This window comes from Cebus imitator, unplaced genomic scaffold (genome assembly GCF_001604975.1).
Source record: "Cebus imitator isolate Cc_AM_T3 unplaced genomic scaffold, Cebus_imitator-1.0 Scaffold87, whole genome shotgun sequence".
NCBI lineage: Eukaryota > Metazoa > Chordata > Mammalia > Primates > Cebidae > Cebus > Cebus imitator.
Genome location: NW_016107402.1, coordinates 6,792,656 through 6,809,606, shown reverse-complemented (window position 1 = coordinate 6,809,606; position 16,951 = coordinate 6,792,656). Strand labels below are relative to the sequence as shown.

The following is a 16,951-nucleotide window of genomic DNA, read 5'->3' as shown; positions in this document are numbered from 1 at the left end:
GCCACAGTTTCCCGGAGGGTCCATCCACGGTCTTCTGGGTGGCAGTGATGGCGTGGACAGTGGTCATGAGTCCTTCCACAATACCAAAGTTGTCATGGATGACCTTGGCCAGGGGCGCTAAGCAGTTGGTGGTGCAGGAGGCATTGCTGACGATCTTGAGGCTGTTGTCATACTTCTCATGGTTCACGCCCATCACGAACATGGGGGCATCAGCAGAAGGGGCAGATATGATGACCCTTTTGGCTCCCCCCTGCAAGTGAGCCCCAGCCTTCTCCATGGTGGTGAAGACGCCAGTGGACTCCACCACGTACTCAGCACCAGCATCGCCCCACTTGATTTTGGAGGGATCTCGCTCCTGGAAGATGGTGATGGGATTGCCATTGATAACAAGCTTCCCGTTCTCAGCTTTGACAGTGCCATGGAATTTGCCGTGGGTGGAATCATACTGGAACATGTAGACCATGTAGTTGAGGTCAATGAAGGGATCATTGATGGCGACAATATCCACTTTACCAGAGTTAAAAGCAGCCCTGGTGACCAGGCGCCCAATACGACCAAATCCGTTAACTCCGACCTTCACCTTCCCCATGGTGTCTCAGGGATGTGGCTGGCGATGGGAGACTAGATGCAGCTTTCCGGCGAACAGGAGGCGCAGAGAGCCTATTCTGTAATTTTTTTAACTGAAAAATATTTAGGTTCCTTTTCTTAGCAAGATTTTTTTTAATATCCAGGAAGACGATCCACTAGATATTCTTTTTTACTCATCAAAAACTCTGTTAATTTTTCCTCCTAAAGAATCTTCTGATATAATCATATGCTCCTTAGTAATATTTCATATTAAAAGTATTTTCATTGAAAGGAGCAAGGAGTTATACTTTTCTTGTGGTGTTTCAAATATTATTAATATTTTTTGCTGTGACTTGCATTTTAAAACAAGCTTTTATAGGTAGAAAGCAAATGCAAAAAGTTATCAGTCCAAGAATATTTTGTTTCTTTACTTAAGAAAACTAAAGCAATTACAAACAGGGTCTAAAGGAAAACATTTCACCGTAACAAAAGTGTTTTCTTCTAAGAAACAAATGAAAAGCAAAGTTTGTTTTCAGGTGAAAGAAAAACTTACTAATCATGATAAATAACAACTATAGCATTTCCTGGAAGTTTCTTCAAAACTAAACTAAAAGGACAGGTAGTCTTAATTAGCCACTGAGTCTGGACTTGCAAAATATGAATCTATACTTTTTTCAACCCAGAAATATTTATCCCAAGACATCAGTCTTATCAGGGTATAAGGTGGGACTATACATTAGAGGGCTTAGAGCTAGGAGCAAAGCCACAATGTCAGAAGGGTCAGTGGCAAGCAATTCTTGTTCTTCCATTCTTTTTTCTTCCACAGTCCTTTATATTACAGTCTGGAAGAAGACTGTTAAAAGGGATGCAAACAACCATAGGAAGAAAACATAAAATTTATAATGCAATAGTTCAGAACAATTTAAAAAGAATAGGATCCGGCTGCAAACTCCCAGCAGGCAACTGCAGTTTCAGTCACTACCATTTTGAGAGCTGACTCCCATATCCTTTTTCTTTTCTCATCTTTGTTCTTTTCCACCTTCTGTTACTTCCAACTCTTCCTATCTTCCCCAACTTTGCCCAGTTGTAAAAAAAAAAAAAAAAATCAACAAAATCTGACCTACATCTCAATAGTATCCACCTCTGCTATATTTTTCTATTATGGAATCTCCTCCTTCCAAGAGAAGGCTTTATCTCAATTTCAAAGCACTCTGCAGTAGTCAGGATTCTAAAGTGACTGACTCACAGCCAGAAATGGTTGGAAATCCTCTGACCTACTAAAAGAAAAGAACAAACTATAAAAAGAGCTATATCCACTTACCACGAACCTGCTTTTTTATTTCTTTGGCGGAATCCAGCCATGTCTGTAAAAAGAAGAAAAGACATTCACACAGAGCTCCAAAACACATAAACAACAGAGTACTGGAAGCAGGATCACTGACTATCTTCAAATAGTGCCTCCAGATCAACCTACATCTCCTTTGATAGTCTTTGCATTAATTTCACAAAGCATAGTGATTTTGAGGAGACAAACAGGGACTCTGACAATTGGCCCTGAATATTAGCTCCACTACTTCCTGGCTGAGTGACTTTAGGATCTCTGTACCTCAGTTTCCTCATCTATAAAATGAGATACTGGTAGTAGTACCTACTTCATAATGTTACTGTGCTGATGAAAGGAGTTAATACATGTAAATATCTTAGTACACAGCAAATGCTAAATAAGCACTGCTTATTTATATTATTCTATAAAGACTAGTAGATAGCTACAATCAGAATTAATTGACAGCATCCACATTTTATTTTTCCCCTCCAACTCTGACCTTTGGTCTCCTTCAGGTTTTTGTGTTTTGCTTGTTTGTTTGTTTTTGGGATGGAGTCTCACTCTGCTGCCCAGCTGGAGTACATTGGCATGATCTCACCTCACTGTAACCTCTGCCTCCCGGGTTCAAGCAATTCTCCTGACTTAGCCTTCCAAGTAGCTGGGATTACAGGTGCTCACCACCACGCCCGGCTAATTTTTGTATTTTTAGTAGAGATGGGGTTTCACCATTTGACCAGGCTGGTCTCCAACTCCTGACCTCAGCTGATCTGTCCACCTCGGCCTCCCAAAGTGCTGGGATTATAGGCTTGAGCCACCGTGCCCGGCCAAAGTTTTCTGTATCAGTACAGTATTCCATATATGGCTTGTGCCCAATTAATGTTTACTGAATGAATAGACATTTTGTTTTCCCTAAAGACTCTTGCCCATGCTAATCTTGTCCTTCACTGTTTTCCCACTCCACTTAAAATGTATACACCACTAGGCTAGGGCTTCTCAACCCATGGTGGACCATGCAAAATAAGGGCACTGGAAAAGAACCTCACCATTAGCATCTTTCATAGGTCCCTCTGAGAAATGTTTAAAGACAGAAATTTATAAATTTCTAGAATTGTTTAAAACATTTTAATGAAATATAAGGTACATATAGAAAAGTACATAAAACATAAGTATAAAGATCAATAAAATATCAAAATGAACATATAAGAATTATAACGTTACCTAGTACCTCAGGAGCCCCCTCTCTTGCCTCTTCCTAATCCCTCCCCTTCCTTTGTCCAAAAGATTTAAAATTGAATTTTAGTGGCATTTACATTTATTTATTTAGACAAGGTCTGGCTCTGTTGGCCAGGCTGGAGTTCAGTGACACTATCTTGGCCCACTGCAACTTCTGCCTCCCAGCAGAGTGATTCTCCTGCCTCAGCCTCCCTAGTAACTGGGAGTACAGGCGCCCACCACCACACCTGACTAATTTTTTTTGTATTTTTAGTAGAGATAGGGTTTCATCACATTGGCCAGGCTGGTCTCAAACTCCTGACATCAAGTGATCTGCCCACCTTGGTCTCCCAAAGTGCTGAGATCGTAAGTATCAGCCACCACACCCAGAGCCAGTGGCATTTAGAAAAAGGAGGGTGAGGAGAGTATCCCCTCCTCACCCTCTACCAAAAGGGCAGAGCACATGGTGACCATCCCATTTGCCCTATTGAAGGAATGGGTTTGATCATTATATTTTTTAAATTGATTATATACTACTTTGACTATTATATAGTCATTACAACAGACAATAAACATAAGAGTGAGGACTACTTTTTACACTTCCACCACAATTAACACAGAAAATTAAATATATAAATAAATGCCACGTATTATTAAATTGTTCTAAGGTATAAAAATAAGCACATACTTGTTTAAGCCGTCATAAAGGGGTGACCTGGGTATTTTCTCCTTAGTCTTTCATTTAGACTAAAGAAAGTTGCTGTAGTTTCAAAGGCAAAGGAAGACTCTAAAAGCACCAACTGGGTTTCATGAAACCTCTGAGAACCTTGGTTTATACCACGTAGTCCAGAACTACTACCACTTTTTACCACTTGGAGTAGATATATCTTACCATAGAGGACTCCATGTTTTCCATTATTTTTTTCCCCCTTTGTTGTTTTTTTCAACTTGAGTTTTCCATTATTTTAAGAGAATGTCCCTAGGTAAGCTGAAGCTGCCAAGTTCCTTCCAAGGATTCTACAAGCCAGTCTATGAATCTGTGCTAGAATTTCTACTAACCTTGACATAGGGAAGGCAAACCCAGTTTTGTGTCAATCACATGAAGATTGCGAGGTATAAGCTACTATGTAGAATAAGTTGTTATTGCTTCAGTTATCTACACCTCCCAATCCAAAACAAAAACAAAACCTTCTGGAGATGATAAAAATCAATGTGTACAAGAACAGGTACTTTTATGTTCAATTTAAAATTAGTTAGCCAACAAATATTTGTGGAATGCTTCCATATGCTAGGCACTGTGGTTACAAAAGAAAAAAAAAGGATTAAAATAGCACGGGTCCTCAGGGTGTTGTCATTCTAACAAGGAGGCAAAAAGAGAACAATCCATTTGTTTGAGGTGTGATAATTACAATGATAGAAACACGTGCTAGTGTTATGATAGAGCACGGGTATGCTGAGAGCATAGAGGACATGCACCAAAATGGTTTAGAAGTCAGGAAATGTTTCTCAGTAGAATGTCTGGGGGATCTAAATGGTGTCTTGAAGGACAAATGAGTTAGCCAGGCAAAGAAGAAAAGGAAGTAATTAGAAAGGCACAAAAGTATAAAAGTGACTGCAATACACCTTAGTTGCTGCATGTGGTTCAGCAGAGCTGGAGAACAGAGGTAAAGAGGAGAGATGTAAAGCTAAAAAGAACAGTAAGGTCCAGACATAGAGAGTATCCCATGCTAAGAACTTAGACTTTATCGGGTTCTTAGCAAGCAGGAGCCATTGAAGGATTTAAAATAAAGAAGTGACATCAATTAGAGAAAGCATGACTGTAGCCAGGGAGTCCAAAAAAGTTGCTGTTAACTGCAGTCCAGCAGAGTATCATGGTTAAGGGCACAGGCTTTGAAGTCAGACAGTCTTGAATTCCAATCCTATCTCACCCTCTGCACCATTTAGCAGCTGTGTAACCTTAAGACAGTCTTTCTGAGCCTCAGTTTTTTCATCTGTATAATTGGGATAAAATTACCATCCTCACAGAGTTATTGTGGGTTAAATTATTTGATGTACATTAAAAGCACACAGCCAGTATTGAATAAATTGTACTGATATTGATAATCAAAAGGGCCTGATTGGATAAAGTCTATAGGACAGAGGAGAAAAAAAGTTTAGGAGTTAAAACTATTAGGATTTGTGACCAAGTAAATGGGATGTAGGAGAAGGGTGGGCTCATGATAAGGGTTGGTAAGGTATAGTGGTAAAGAATAATTCTCAAGTTGCTGGCTTGGGCAACTGGGTAGATGTGGCACTATTTACTAAAACAGGAAATATAAGAAAAGGAACAAAAGGAGAAAAACATAGCAAAAACAAGAAACAACCTACATATACATCAACAGTTGAATGATAAATTGTAATATATTTAAATAGGTATATGTTTAAAGTATCTTTGGAAATCCAAGTGGAATATTTCAATAGAAAGCTGTATAAGCAGTCTGGCACGCAGAAAAGAAATTTGAGCCAGATATACATTTGGACACCTTCCTCATGTAAGTGGTAGATGAAACCATTAAAGATTTAAAAATCACCCAAGGAGTAAGTATTAGAGTGAAAACAAAGGGGGACACTTGGGGAACACTTGCATTTAAGGGATGGAGAGAGAACAAAGAGCTGAGAAGTAAATTGAGGAGAAGAGACTGCAGTGGTAGGAGAAAGACAGGTGAGGCCAGTATCATAGTATTTAAAGGAATAGGAAGTTTCAAGGATGAAGCAATTAAGATCATCAATACTGCAAAATGGACAAGTAACATGAGGATAAAAAATGTCAGATTTATTTTGGTAACAGCAGTTTCAGCAGAGCAATAAGGGCAGAAATAAAAATGCAATGAGTTATATCAAGTGCAGATGAGGACATGGCACAGCTGAAACTCTTAGTCATTATTTGTGAGAGTGTAAACTGGTAAAACTTCAGAAAACTGTTTGATAGCATCTACTAAAGCTGAACATATACATTCTCTAAAATCTGTCAGTGTCACTCCTAGAAACATGTCCAACAGAAACTTTTATGGTAAGATGTATACCAAAAGGCATCTGCAAGAATGTTCCTAGCAGAAGCATTCATAAAAGTCCCAAACTGTAAACAAGCCAAATGTCTCAATAGTAGAGTACATCAAGTGTGGTGCAGTCAAACAATGAAATATTATATTATACAGTAATGAGGCCAGGAGCCTGAGGCAGGAGGATCGCTTGAGCCAGGGAGGTGGAGGTTGCAGTGAGCCAAGATTGTACCACTGCACTCCAGCCTGGGCAACAGAGCAAGATTCTGTCTCAAAAATATATATATATATATGTGTGTGTGTGTGTGTGTGTGTGTGTGTGTATACGTATATGTAGATGTGTGTGTGTGTCTATATATATAGACACACACACACACATTAATGAGAATGAACTATTGCTATTCGAAATGGCATGAATGAATCTCAAAAACATAATAACGAATGAAACAAAGGAAGCCTGACCTAAGAGAAGACACTGAATGATTTTACCTATGTAAAGTTTAAAAACAGGCAAAACTGATTGATGGGGACAGACCCTAGGATGAAGTAACTTTTTTGTGTGTGTTAGGGTCTCACTCTGTCACCCAGCCTGGAGGGCAGTGGCACAAGCTCGGCTCATTGTAATGTCCACCTCTCTGGCTCAAGCAATCCTCTTCCCTCCTCTGCCTCCTGAGTAGCTGGGACTACAGGAGCTCATCATCATACCTGGCTAATTTTTCTGTATTTGTAGAGACAGGATTTCACTATGTTACCCAGGCTGGAGGAAGAAGTTACTTTTGACGGGAGTGGGGAGGAGTAACAACTGATAATAAGTTGAAGGTAGTGACTGGAAGGGAAATAATGGGGGATTTTAGAGCTCTGTTAATGTTCATTTTTACAGATGTGTTCACTTTTTAAAAATTCTTTGGGATGTATATGTATGATTTACACCTTTCTTGTGTTACATTTAACTAATATGTAGTAAGGAAATAGAGGATAATATAGGCAAACCAATTTCTCTAAGAGTATGGTTATAGCATGGAAGGGTTAGAGCTAGACGAAAAAAGCAGGGTCTTTTTCCCTAAAATATCAATTCTGAATAATCTAGTTCTATTTGAGTATTTTCAGTGGTAGAGATTCTTTTTGAAGAGTCCATTTTATCAATCATATCTTGAGAATAAATATATTAACATTTTAAGCAGAATTTAAGCTTGTGCATTAAAAAGAATCACATTCCTTCTCCAGCTTAAAAAAGTAGTATACAAGGCCAGGCACGGTGGCTCACGCCTGTAATCCTAGCACTTTGGAGGCCAAGGTGGTTGGATCACCTGAGGTCAGGAGTTCAAGACCAGCCTGGCCATCATGGTGAAACCCCATCTTAAAAAANAAAAAAAAAAAAAAAAAAAAGGTAGTATACAAATAATGTAGAGATGAAGAGCAGCAACATCCTGATATAGAGCTTCATTCATTCAACTGAAGTATTACTGGTCTCCCATATGTTCTTCTTTCAAAACACCTTCTCACAAGTTGTTTCTTCTACTTGGAATACTCTGTCCCTGCTTCTTCATCTGGAAAATTCCTGACTATCTCTTATAATTCATATCTGTTATTACCTTTTCCAGAAAACCCCTTCTGACTTGCCATCTATATGGGTGTCCATCTTACTGCTATCGCCTAGTCAGCCTGGGAGCTCCATGAAGAAAGAGACTATCTTTTATTGCTCTGCACAGCACAAGGCAGATACTATCTGAACAACAAATGCTTATGAATGAGTGAACAAAGAATAAATGAATGATGCTACTGAAGTAAATCAGGATAGATTAATAAAGTTTCAACTAGAGAAATGGCATTTAAGAGGTAAAATGAATAGGAGCAGCTATAGTTTGGATGAGTATCCCAACCCAAATCTCATGTCAAATTGTAATCCTCAGTATTGGAGGTGGGCCTGGTGGGAGGTAACTGGATCATGGGGGCAGATTTCCCCCTTTGGTGCTATTCTCATGATAAGAGTTCTCACAAGATCTGGTTGTTTAAAAGTATGTAGCATCCCACCCCTTCTTCCTCCTGCTCTGCCCATGTGAGATGTGCTAGCTTCTCTTTCATCTTCTGCCATGATTCTAAGTTTCCTGAGGCCTTCCCAGAAGCTGATGCCACCATGCTTCTTGTACAGCCTGCAGAACTATGAGCCAATTAAACCTCTTTTCTTTATAAATTACCCAGTCTGAAGTATTTCTTTATAGCAGTGCAAGCATGGACTAACACAGATTTTCATATCTTTTGCTGCATTTATAACCTTAGGTCATAATGTTTTTTAAAAAAAACTCCATTCCCTGAGTTGAGGGTAGTCATCAGCTACCCTTACAGGGAGGTCCTAAAACCCCCATGCATACACATAAGAGATTTAGGCAAATCCTTGTCATTTGAAGTAACAGATTTTTCTACAGTTCCAGAAGTCTATCTGTCTTAACTCAAGGAATAACCATTATTTATGCTGCTGTTAGGATGTTGACTTCAAATCGCTGCTCCAAGCTGTGTTACAGAAACTCTAGAGCACATGTAATTCTAGGTGTCATTCTTTAAATGCTAAGCTAAAAAAAACAAAACCCAAAAAAACTACATTTAAATTCACTAGAAGTGTTGATTCAAATCTCTGTAGCAAGACAAGATCACAAATGCAGTTTCTCTACTCAGCAAGTATATTTACAAAACTCCCCTTTGTTCTTCTAACTTGCCAGACAATAGAGATAAAACCATGACTGCCACTTGCCTTCAAGGCCAGTTATGAATCAATAATAAACAATCAATCCTTTCAGGTGACTATAAAATAAATTACTCATACTCTTAATAGTCACTCCATTGGCGTTTGCTCTTTGCCTGTGAAGGTGAGCAAAAGACTTCTCATTTGACTGATGATCTATTTAGTGCTGATTATCTGATTCTAAAGGTAAGAAAATTCATCCACACAGAAAATGAATGGAAAAAGACGATGACTATATACTATTGAATTGAATGTAGTCCTAATTTAAGATTCTCATTATTTACCAGAAGAGCTCAAGGTTTCTGCTTAGAGATGAAATTTGAAGGGAGGGGGAATTAATGTAAGTGACTTTTTTCCGAAGGAAAAAAATGCTTGATTCATTAATAAATACATCTAAGCAGAAATAAAATATAGGAAGCAACTATTTAACTCACAATTTTGATTGATAGTGGCAACAAATCTCCCACAGAGCTACAGAAGTTTGCTTCTGGGCCGAGTGTGGTGGCTCATGCCTGTAATCCCAGCACTTTGGGAGGCTGAGGCAGGTGGTTCACCTGAGATCAGGAGTTCAAGATCAGCCTGACCAACATGGTAAAACCCTGTCTCTACTAAAAATACAAAAAGTAGCTGGGTGTGATGGCGGGCACCTGTAATCCCAGCTACCTAGGAGGCTGAGGCATGAGAATCGCTGGAACCTGGGAGGCGTAGGTTGCAGTGAGCTGAAATGGCACCACTGCACTCCAGCCTGAAAAAAAGTTTGCTTCTTACTGCTTTTCCACTTCTCATGCCAGACCTCAGCAACAGGCCCATTATCATGCAGTCAGTATGAAAAGTGAACAAGCAAGCCACTCCATATGAGGGAAAACTTTCCTCCCTGCTAAATGTTCTCAATTGTCTGCAAACAAAGCACAAAGCTCTTAATGACAGAAGTTACATATACAAAGGAGAAACCTTTACATACACAAAAAGAAGACATCAGAGAATGGAAAGAAGAGAAAACAGTTATCTCATTGTATTATGGCTCACATTTTTTCTACAACATGAACGGATTCTGTAGAGGAAACAAAAACAAAAAATAAAGATGAAATGTAAAAATCAAAGACAGGAGTAAAAAGTTAAAGAAGAAAATAACTTAGGAAGGGGCAGCAGGCAAGGAGCTACAAGAGTAAACTGACTGCAACTAGAGGATATCACTCTGCCTTTTTGTGCTTCAGTTTCCTCATCTGTAAAATGTAGGAGGGGGGTGAGCCCCCAAAGTCTATACAGCTCTATTATCTTCTGTATTTCAGAATGTCAGAAAACTTAGAGAGATGACCAAGATTTACTAAGGACTATGGATTCAATCATGTCACAAATATCTATGTACTTCTAGAGAGGGTCTTGTCTCAAAATTTGGCTTATTGATGGTAGATATATATGGAATGATAGTGTTAAACAAAAATTATGGTAGGCCATTGTTTTGGTCTAAGCTTCTTCACTGGCTCCAGCAGATCAGGCCAAACCAAAATGAAGTCACTCATACTAAACACCACATAATCAAACTGAAGCCTAAAGGAAGTGGGTAGATCCTCAACAGACCAGTTTTTCCTGAAAACAGGAGATTCCAGTCTACCTGAGTCAGTTTACCAAGGAAATCCTCTCTGCTTTAGCATTTAGAAAAAAAGTAACTTGATGTTAACTAATTAGTTTTTTTCCTATTATTTGGTTTCCTTATTCCTACCTTACAAAACCCACTGTTCTGCCACTACTCATTGGGAACTTTCATTCTGTTTTGTAGAATGGAGGCTGCCTAAATGTGTGAATCACAAATAAAAGCCAATTCAATCTCTAACTAAATTTCTCATGATTTTTATCTTTTTCCAATAGCTAAAATAAAGCCATACAGTCAGGCTAAATACAATCAATTTTAAGTAAAAGGTACACCATTCTTTTGTGCATCTTACCTAAGAAATGAACAAGTAGAATATTCAACCTGAAGGATGTTCCAGAATGTACCTTTAGATACGATACACATATTTTTTATTTTAAAGTCAAGGACTTAATTGGTAATTTCATTTTAAAATAATAATACCATCTTTTTTTTTTTTGAGACGGAGTTTCGCTCTTGTTGCCCAGGCTGGAGTGCAATGGCGCGATCTCGGCTCACCGCAACCTCCGCCTCCTGGGTTCAGGCAATTCTCCTGCCTCAGCCTCCTGAGTAGCTGGGATTACAGGCACACGCCACCATGCCCAGCTAATTTTTGTATTTTTAGTAGAGACGGGGTTTCACCATGTTGACCAGGATGGTCTTGATCTCTTGACCTCGTGATCCACCCGCCTCGGCCTCCCAAAGTGCTGGGATTACAGGCGTGAGCCACCGCGCCCGGCTATTTTTTAATTTTTGATAGAGACAGGCTGGTCTCAAACTCCGGGGCTCAAGCGATCCACCTGCCTCTACATCCCAAAGTGCTGGGATTACAGGGATGAGCTACCATGCCCAGCCAATAATCCTATCATAATAATAATGATAATACCTAATTCTTATTGAATGCTTATGACATGTCAGGCATCATTCCACATATTTTCATATAGATTATCTCATTATCATTCCTATTTTACCAATGAAAAAGCAGAAGGACAAGTAACTTATCTAACTTGCAACTAGTATGTAGCAAAGCTATTCTCTCAAGTGTAACAATATGTCTCACTCTTTCAATAAACATTTATTAAATGCCTACCACTTTCAGGCCAGGCAATATGCTAGATGACATTCTTTAGGAAATCAGCCTGGATAAAAAATAGACATGGCCCAGAACAATAGAAGAAAATCAGCCCACACCAAGATATATAATTGTGAACTCTCAACTTCATAAGGACAAGAAAAAAGAAAAGATCATACTTGTCTGATTGTATACAGGAGGAAGGAGATGAACAAAAGTCATACAAAGGATCAAAAATCAAAATGGCTCTGGCCTTTTCAAGTGCAACACTGGAAGCTAGAAGACAATGAAACATCACAGGAAAGAGGCAAAGCACATCCCAGGATGATAGTAATGGGAAACACCAGGAACAGCTGTGTACAAAATAGAGCTTGATACCCACCCAGACTAGACTTAAGAGACACAATTTTTTTTTTCTTTGAGACAGAGTCTCGCTCTGTCACCCAAGCTGGAATGCAATGGCACGATCTTGGCTCACTGCAACCTCTGCCTCCCAGGTTCAAGCAATTCTCTGCCTCAGCCTTCCAAGTAGCTGGGATTACAGACACCCACCACCATGCCTGGCTAATTTTTTGTACTTTTAGTAGAGACAGGGTTTCACCATCTTGACCAGGCTGGTCTTGAACAGTTCCTGACCACATGATCCCCTCCCCGCCTCAGCCTCCCAAAGTGCTGGATTACAGGCATGAGCCACCAGACCTCACCTTTTTTTTTTTTTTTTTTTTTGGAGTGCAATGGGGCGATCTCAGCTCACTACAACCTCTGCCTCCTGGGTTCAAGCGATTCTTGTGTCTTAGCCTCTCGAGTAGCTAGGATTACACGCATGTGCCACCATGCCTGGCTAATTTTTTGTGTTTGTAGTAGAGATGAGGTTTCACCATGTTGGCCAGGCTGGTCATGAACTTCCGACCTCAGGTGATCCATCTAGCTCAGCCTCTCAAAGTGCTGGGATTATAGGCATGAGCCACTGCACCCAGCCAAGTGACAGCATATTAAGGAAGGCCTGCCATCACTGAGGTGCTTTTGTTACTGTATTGACCCTTTAATCTGACAATCCTAAGGTAAATCTTCCCCAGATTCATTTATGTACAAGATTTACCAGGGCCATGTGCTAATGAAGTCCTACTTTCCCTTCCATGTTTTGCTTCTTAGATCAGCTAAAGACTCTCATTTTAGTCCAAAAAACCACTCTGTTTTAACCTACTTCTGAGCTGGAGGTTGACCGTGATTAACTTAGAAGCACAAAATATAGAGTAGCCCATTCCCTTTGATGATGTTCCCGCTGGATATCCTATAAGAACCTGGTCCATACAGGCCTGCCGATGCCCTGACTATGATAAGGCCCATTTCCCAGGATTCACTTGCACTCTGAGTCCCCAGTAGGAGCTCTTACAAACTATCAGGGAAGTTGAGACCAGATTATGATTCAGAGGTATCAACTTTTCTTTTCCAAAAATACTTACGGGGGACAATAATGCCCTTTTCTTACACAGCCAGGTTTGTACTTTGTCATTAAGCTTTTATATTAAGCACTTTTAACAACACTTTACACATAAATATATATTAAGCACTTTTAATAACACTTTACACATAAAGCAATTTAATAATTGCTCATTAAAAACTAATTACAGTTAGGTGTGATAGCTCACATCTGTAATCCCAGCACTTTGGGAGGCCAAGGTGGTGAATCGTCTGAGGTCAGGAGTTCGAGACCAGCCTGGACAACGTGGTAAAATCCTGTCTCTACTAAAAACAAAAAAAAATTAGCTGGGTGTGGTAGTGCATGCCTGAAATCCCAGCTACTTGGGAGGCTGAGGCAGGAGAATCGTTTGAACCCAGGAGGTAGAGGTTGCAGTGAGCCGAGATGACGCCATTGCACTCTAGCCTTGGTGATAAGAGTGAAACTCCATCTCAAAATAAAAGCAAAAACAAACTAATTACAATAGTGGCAAGGCACAGTGGCTTATATCTGTAATTTAGCACTTTGGGAGGCTGAGGCAGGATTGTTTGAACCCAGGAGTTCAAGACCAGCCTGGGCAACATAGTGAAATCCTATTTCTACAAAATATAAAAATTTTAAAATTGGCTAAGCCTAGTGGTGGATGCCTGTGGTCCCAGCTACTTGAAGGCTGAGGTAGGAAGATCGCTCGAACTCAGGAGGCACAGACTGCAACGAGCCAAGATTGCGCCACTGCACTCCAGCATAGGCAACAGAGTGAGACCCTGTCTCAAAGAAGAAAAAAAAAAAAAGAAAGAAAGTGAAAACCACTATAAAGAAAATAAACTTGGTGACAGGACAGAATATAAATCACACCAACAATGATGAAAAGTTTTCAGTGTAACTAAAAATTTTTGTCCCAACATGGGCCCTAGAAGCTCAACTGTAAATGGAAATGATTTCCTCTGCTAAATGGCTTTAGATGAGCCAGCTTCTAGAAATGTAAGTATGCTTGGATCACAGAAAAAATATTTCCAGCCATATTAAACATGTAGGTACTCGGTGACTTTACATGCCAAATTAAAGGATTTTTAATTATTCTCAAATCAATCTTGGTTGTTTTTTTCCCCACGATGTAACTATTAATTTTTGGAAATCAAAATTATCTCATGAACTTATATAAAACACTTTTCAGAGTATTTCCCTTGATTCATGGGAGAATTTTCTAGCTCACAGTTGCAGAAAGTTTTTCAAGGCAGTTTTGAGAGAACTGTTTTGTTTTTAAATTAACTTCAATGCTCCCTTACTAATGGGAAATAGTGATTTCAATTCAGGCTAGACTTTTCAAAATTATACACTGAAAAATTATAGTTGTGTATATTTATGGGGCAGAAAGTGATATGATTTTTTTAATACAGTGTGAAATGATTAAATAAAATGAATCAAACTATCCATTACCACAAATATTTGACCTTTTATGTGATGAAAACATTTGAGATTTACTCTCTTCACGATATTGAAATGTACAGTAGTCAAATATTAGCTATGTTTACCAGTACAGGTTGGTTTGAGCCCTAAGGGAGACAAAGTAAAAGGTAAGTCCTTAAAGAATAATATTAACATGGTGCTCAAACATAGTTCTGTTTGAGTCAGTAGTCATTCATAGAAGGAACACATTTTTGTAAACTACTAGGTATAGTCTACAAATACATTTTGTTTAGACAAAGGATAATTCCATATCTCCCAGTTTTCATTATCTAACTCGCATAACCTAACCTACAAAGTCTGCAGATATTAAAGGCTGCTGCCCCCTCAACTTTTCTTAATAAACTGAAATCATCTTGGAGAAAGGATGAACTTAAATGGCTTAAATTCAGTGTTGACAAGACTCTCTCCAGGATCCCCCCCTTTATACCCATCCCCCAACCTGGAGGTATACCTCTCCAGATTCACCTGTTACTCTATTCCTCATACCCTATGTTCAGCCAGGCCAGATGGCTTTCAGTTCCTGAAATATTGCTCTCTCAACTCCAGGACTTACCTAAGCCATTCTCTCACTTGCCCATTTTATCCTTCAGGTCTCCCTCAGCTTAGGTATCACCTCCCCAGAGGAGACTTCCCAGGCCATACTCTCCCCTGACAACCTGTATTTCCTTTTGTATAACACTCATCAAACCAGTAATTAATGTTGTCTTCATAATACACTGGAAGCTCCAGAGGGCAGGAACCATGTATACCTTATTCATAGCTGCATCCATATCATCTAGTATAGCACCTGCAAATACTTGTTAAACTGCACTAAAGCTTTTATCATTAGATTCATGTAAAATATTTGCAATTTTCAATTAACTGGCTAGGAAATAATTCAAGTGTTCTGAGGTAAATACCTGACTTTTAACCTTTCTTCCCTCCTCCATGTCCATACCCATTCTTTCACTTCCTTCAAAAGTTAACAACTGGTTTCCTTTTGGAAAAAATTTCAGATTCATCATTAAGGCTGTTTCAATAATATTGGGATTTTATTCCGTTCCATAATGTTGCTTTCAAATTATAATTATATATCATAATTATGTTTAATTATGATATGGTCATTATAATATTAATAACAGATCATCCATTCAACAAGTATTTGTTATGAACCTCCTATGCATTAGATACAATATCAATTACATAATATATGAAGTTATTAACATCCACAGTACTTGCTAATCAGTGCATCATACCTCTTTACTTTCCATGCCTTTTAAAAACATACAATACATACTTTCAGTGATAAAAGAATACACAGCAGTGGTCTTTTCTTTAAAAGAAAAATAGCAGAAAAATTAATTCTAGAAGAAAAATAGCAGAAAAATCTAAGAAATAAGAATAGACAGGAATAATTCTAAGAACACTGGCTTAGAGAAGTAGGTATAAATACATTCTTAATAACAAGAATTAAAACAAATTTTTTGTCAGTTTCTTAAATTGCAAGCAGTCTCCTCACCTTAGAGGTTGTGTTATCCCAAATGGCTAGACCAAAATAGTCTTCTTCCAAAAGATTGAGATGCTCACATACTCGTTTAAGCAAATCTTGTCCCTTAGCATGTTTCTGCAAAGATACATGTGTGTCTCAGTTGAGTTGAGGTTTCTTTTTCTTTTCTTTTTTTTTTTTTTTTAATTCCCAATTTTGAGACAGTCTTATACTCTGTTGCCCAGGCTAGTTTTCTGGATTCAAGCAATCCACCTACCTCCGCTTCTCAAAGTACTGGGATTACAAATGTGAGCCACCGCACCCAGACCCAATCCTTATCTTTCATTTTGCTGTTTCTGATTTGTATTCTTTATTATAAACCAGTAATTGTAAATAAAGTGCTTTTCTGAGTTCCTCAAGCCATTTAGCAAGCTATCAAACCCCATTAGGGAGTCATGGAGCCCCTGATTTATAGCCAGTTGGTCCGAAGTACAAGTCACAACTTCGAGTTTGAGACTGACTTGTGAACTGGGACAGTCTTGTGAGAATGAACCCTTAATCTGTGTGGTCTGTGCTGATTCTGGGTAGTTACTGTCGTAATTGTAGTACACCTGACTAGGATCTAGAGAGCTGGAGAATTGCTTACTGTGAGGGAAAACCCCACACATTTGTTGTCAGAAGTGTCATGAGTATATAGGAAAACAAGTTTTCTTCTTTTCTTCTTGTTTTTGAGATAGAGTCTTGCCCAGTTGCTCAGGCTGGAGTGCAATGGCACAATCTTGGCTCAGTGCAACCTCCACCTTCCGGGTTCAAGCAATTCTCCTGCCTCAGCCTCCAGAGTAGCTGGTATTAGAACTGTGTGCCACCATGCCTGGCTAATTTTTTGTATCTTCAGTGAGACGGGGTTTCACCATGTTGGCCAGGCTGGTCTTGAATGCCCGCCTCACCCTCCTAACATGCTGGGATTATAGGTGTGAACCACC

At 39.1% G+C, this 16,951-nt stretch overlaps 1 protein-coding gene across 32 annotated transcripts in view; it reads right to left on the bottom strand.

Annotated features, from left to right (window-relative positions):
• EPB41 (erythrocyte membrane protein band 4.1) overlaps positions 1 to 16,951 on the bottom strand; it is a 220,493-nt gene that overhangs the window by 104,306 nt on the left and 99,236 nt on the right. For all 32 annotated transcript variants that reach the window (XM_017534791.2, XM_037740733.1, XM_017534786.2 and 29 more), the window contains exons 4-5: positions 16,002 to 16,106; positions 1,889 to 1,931 (exon numbers count right to left, since the gene is read on the bottom strand). In XM_017534791.2, the coding sequence (XP_017390280.1) occupies positions 1,889 to 1,931; positions 16,002 to 16,106 (148 nt within the window). The remainder of the gene's footprint in view (positions 1 to 1,888; positions 1,932 to 16,001; positions 16,107 to 16,951) is intronic.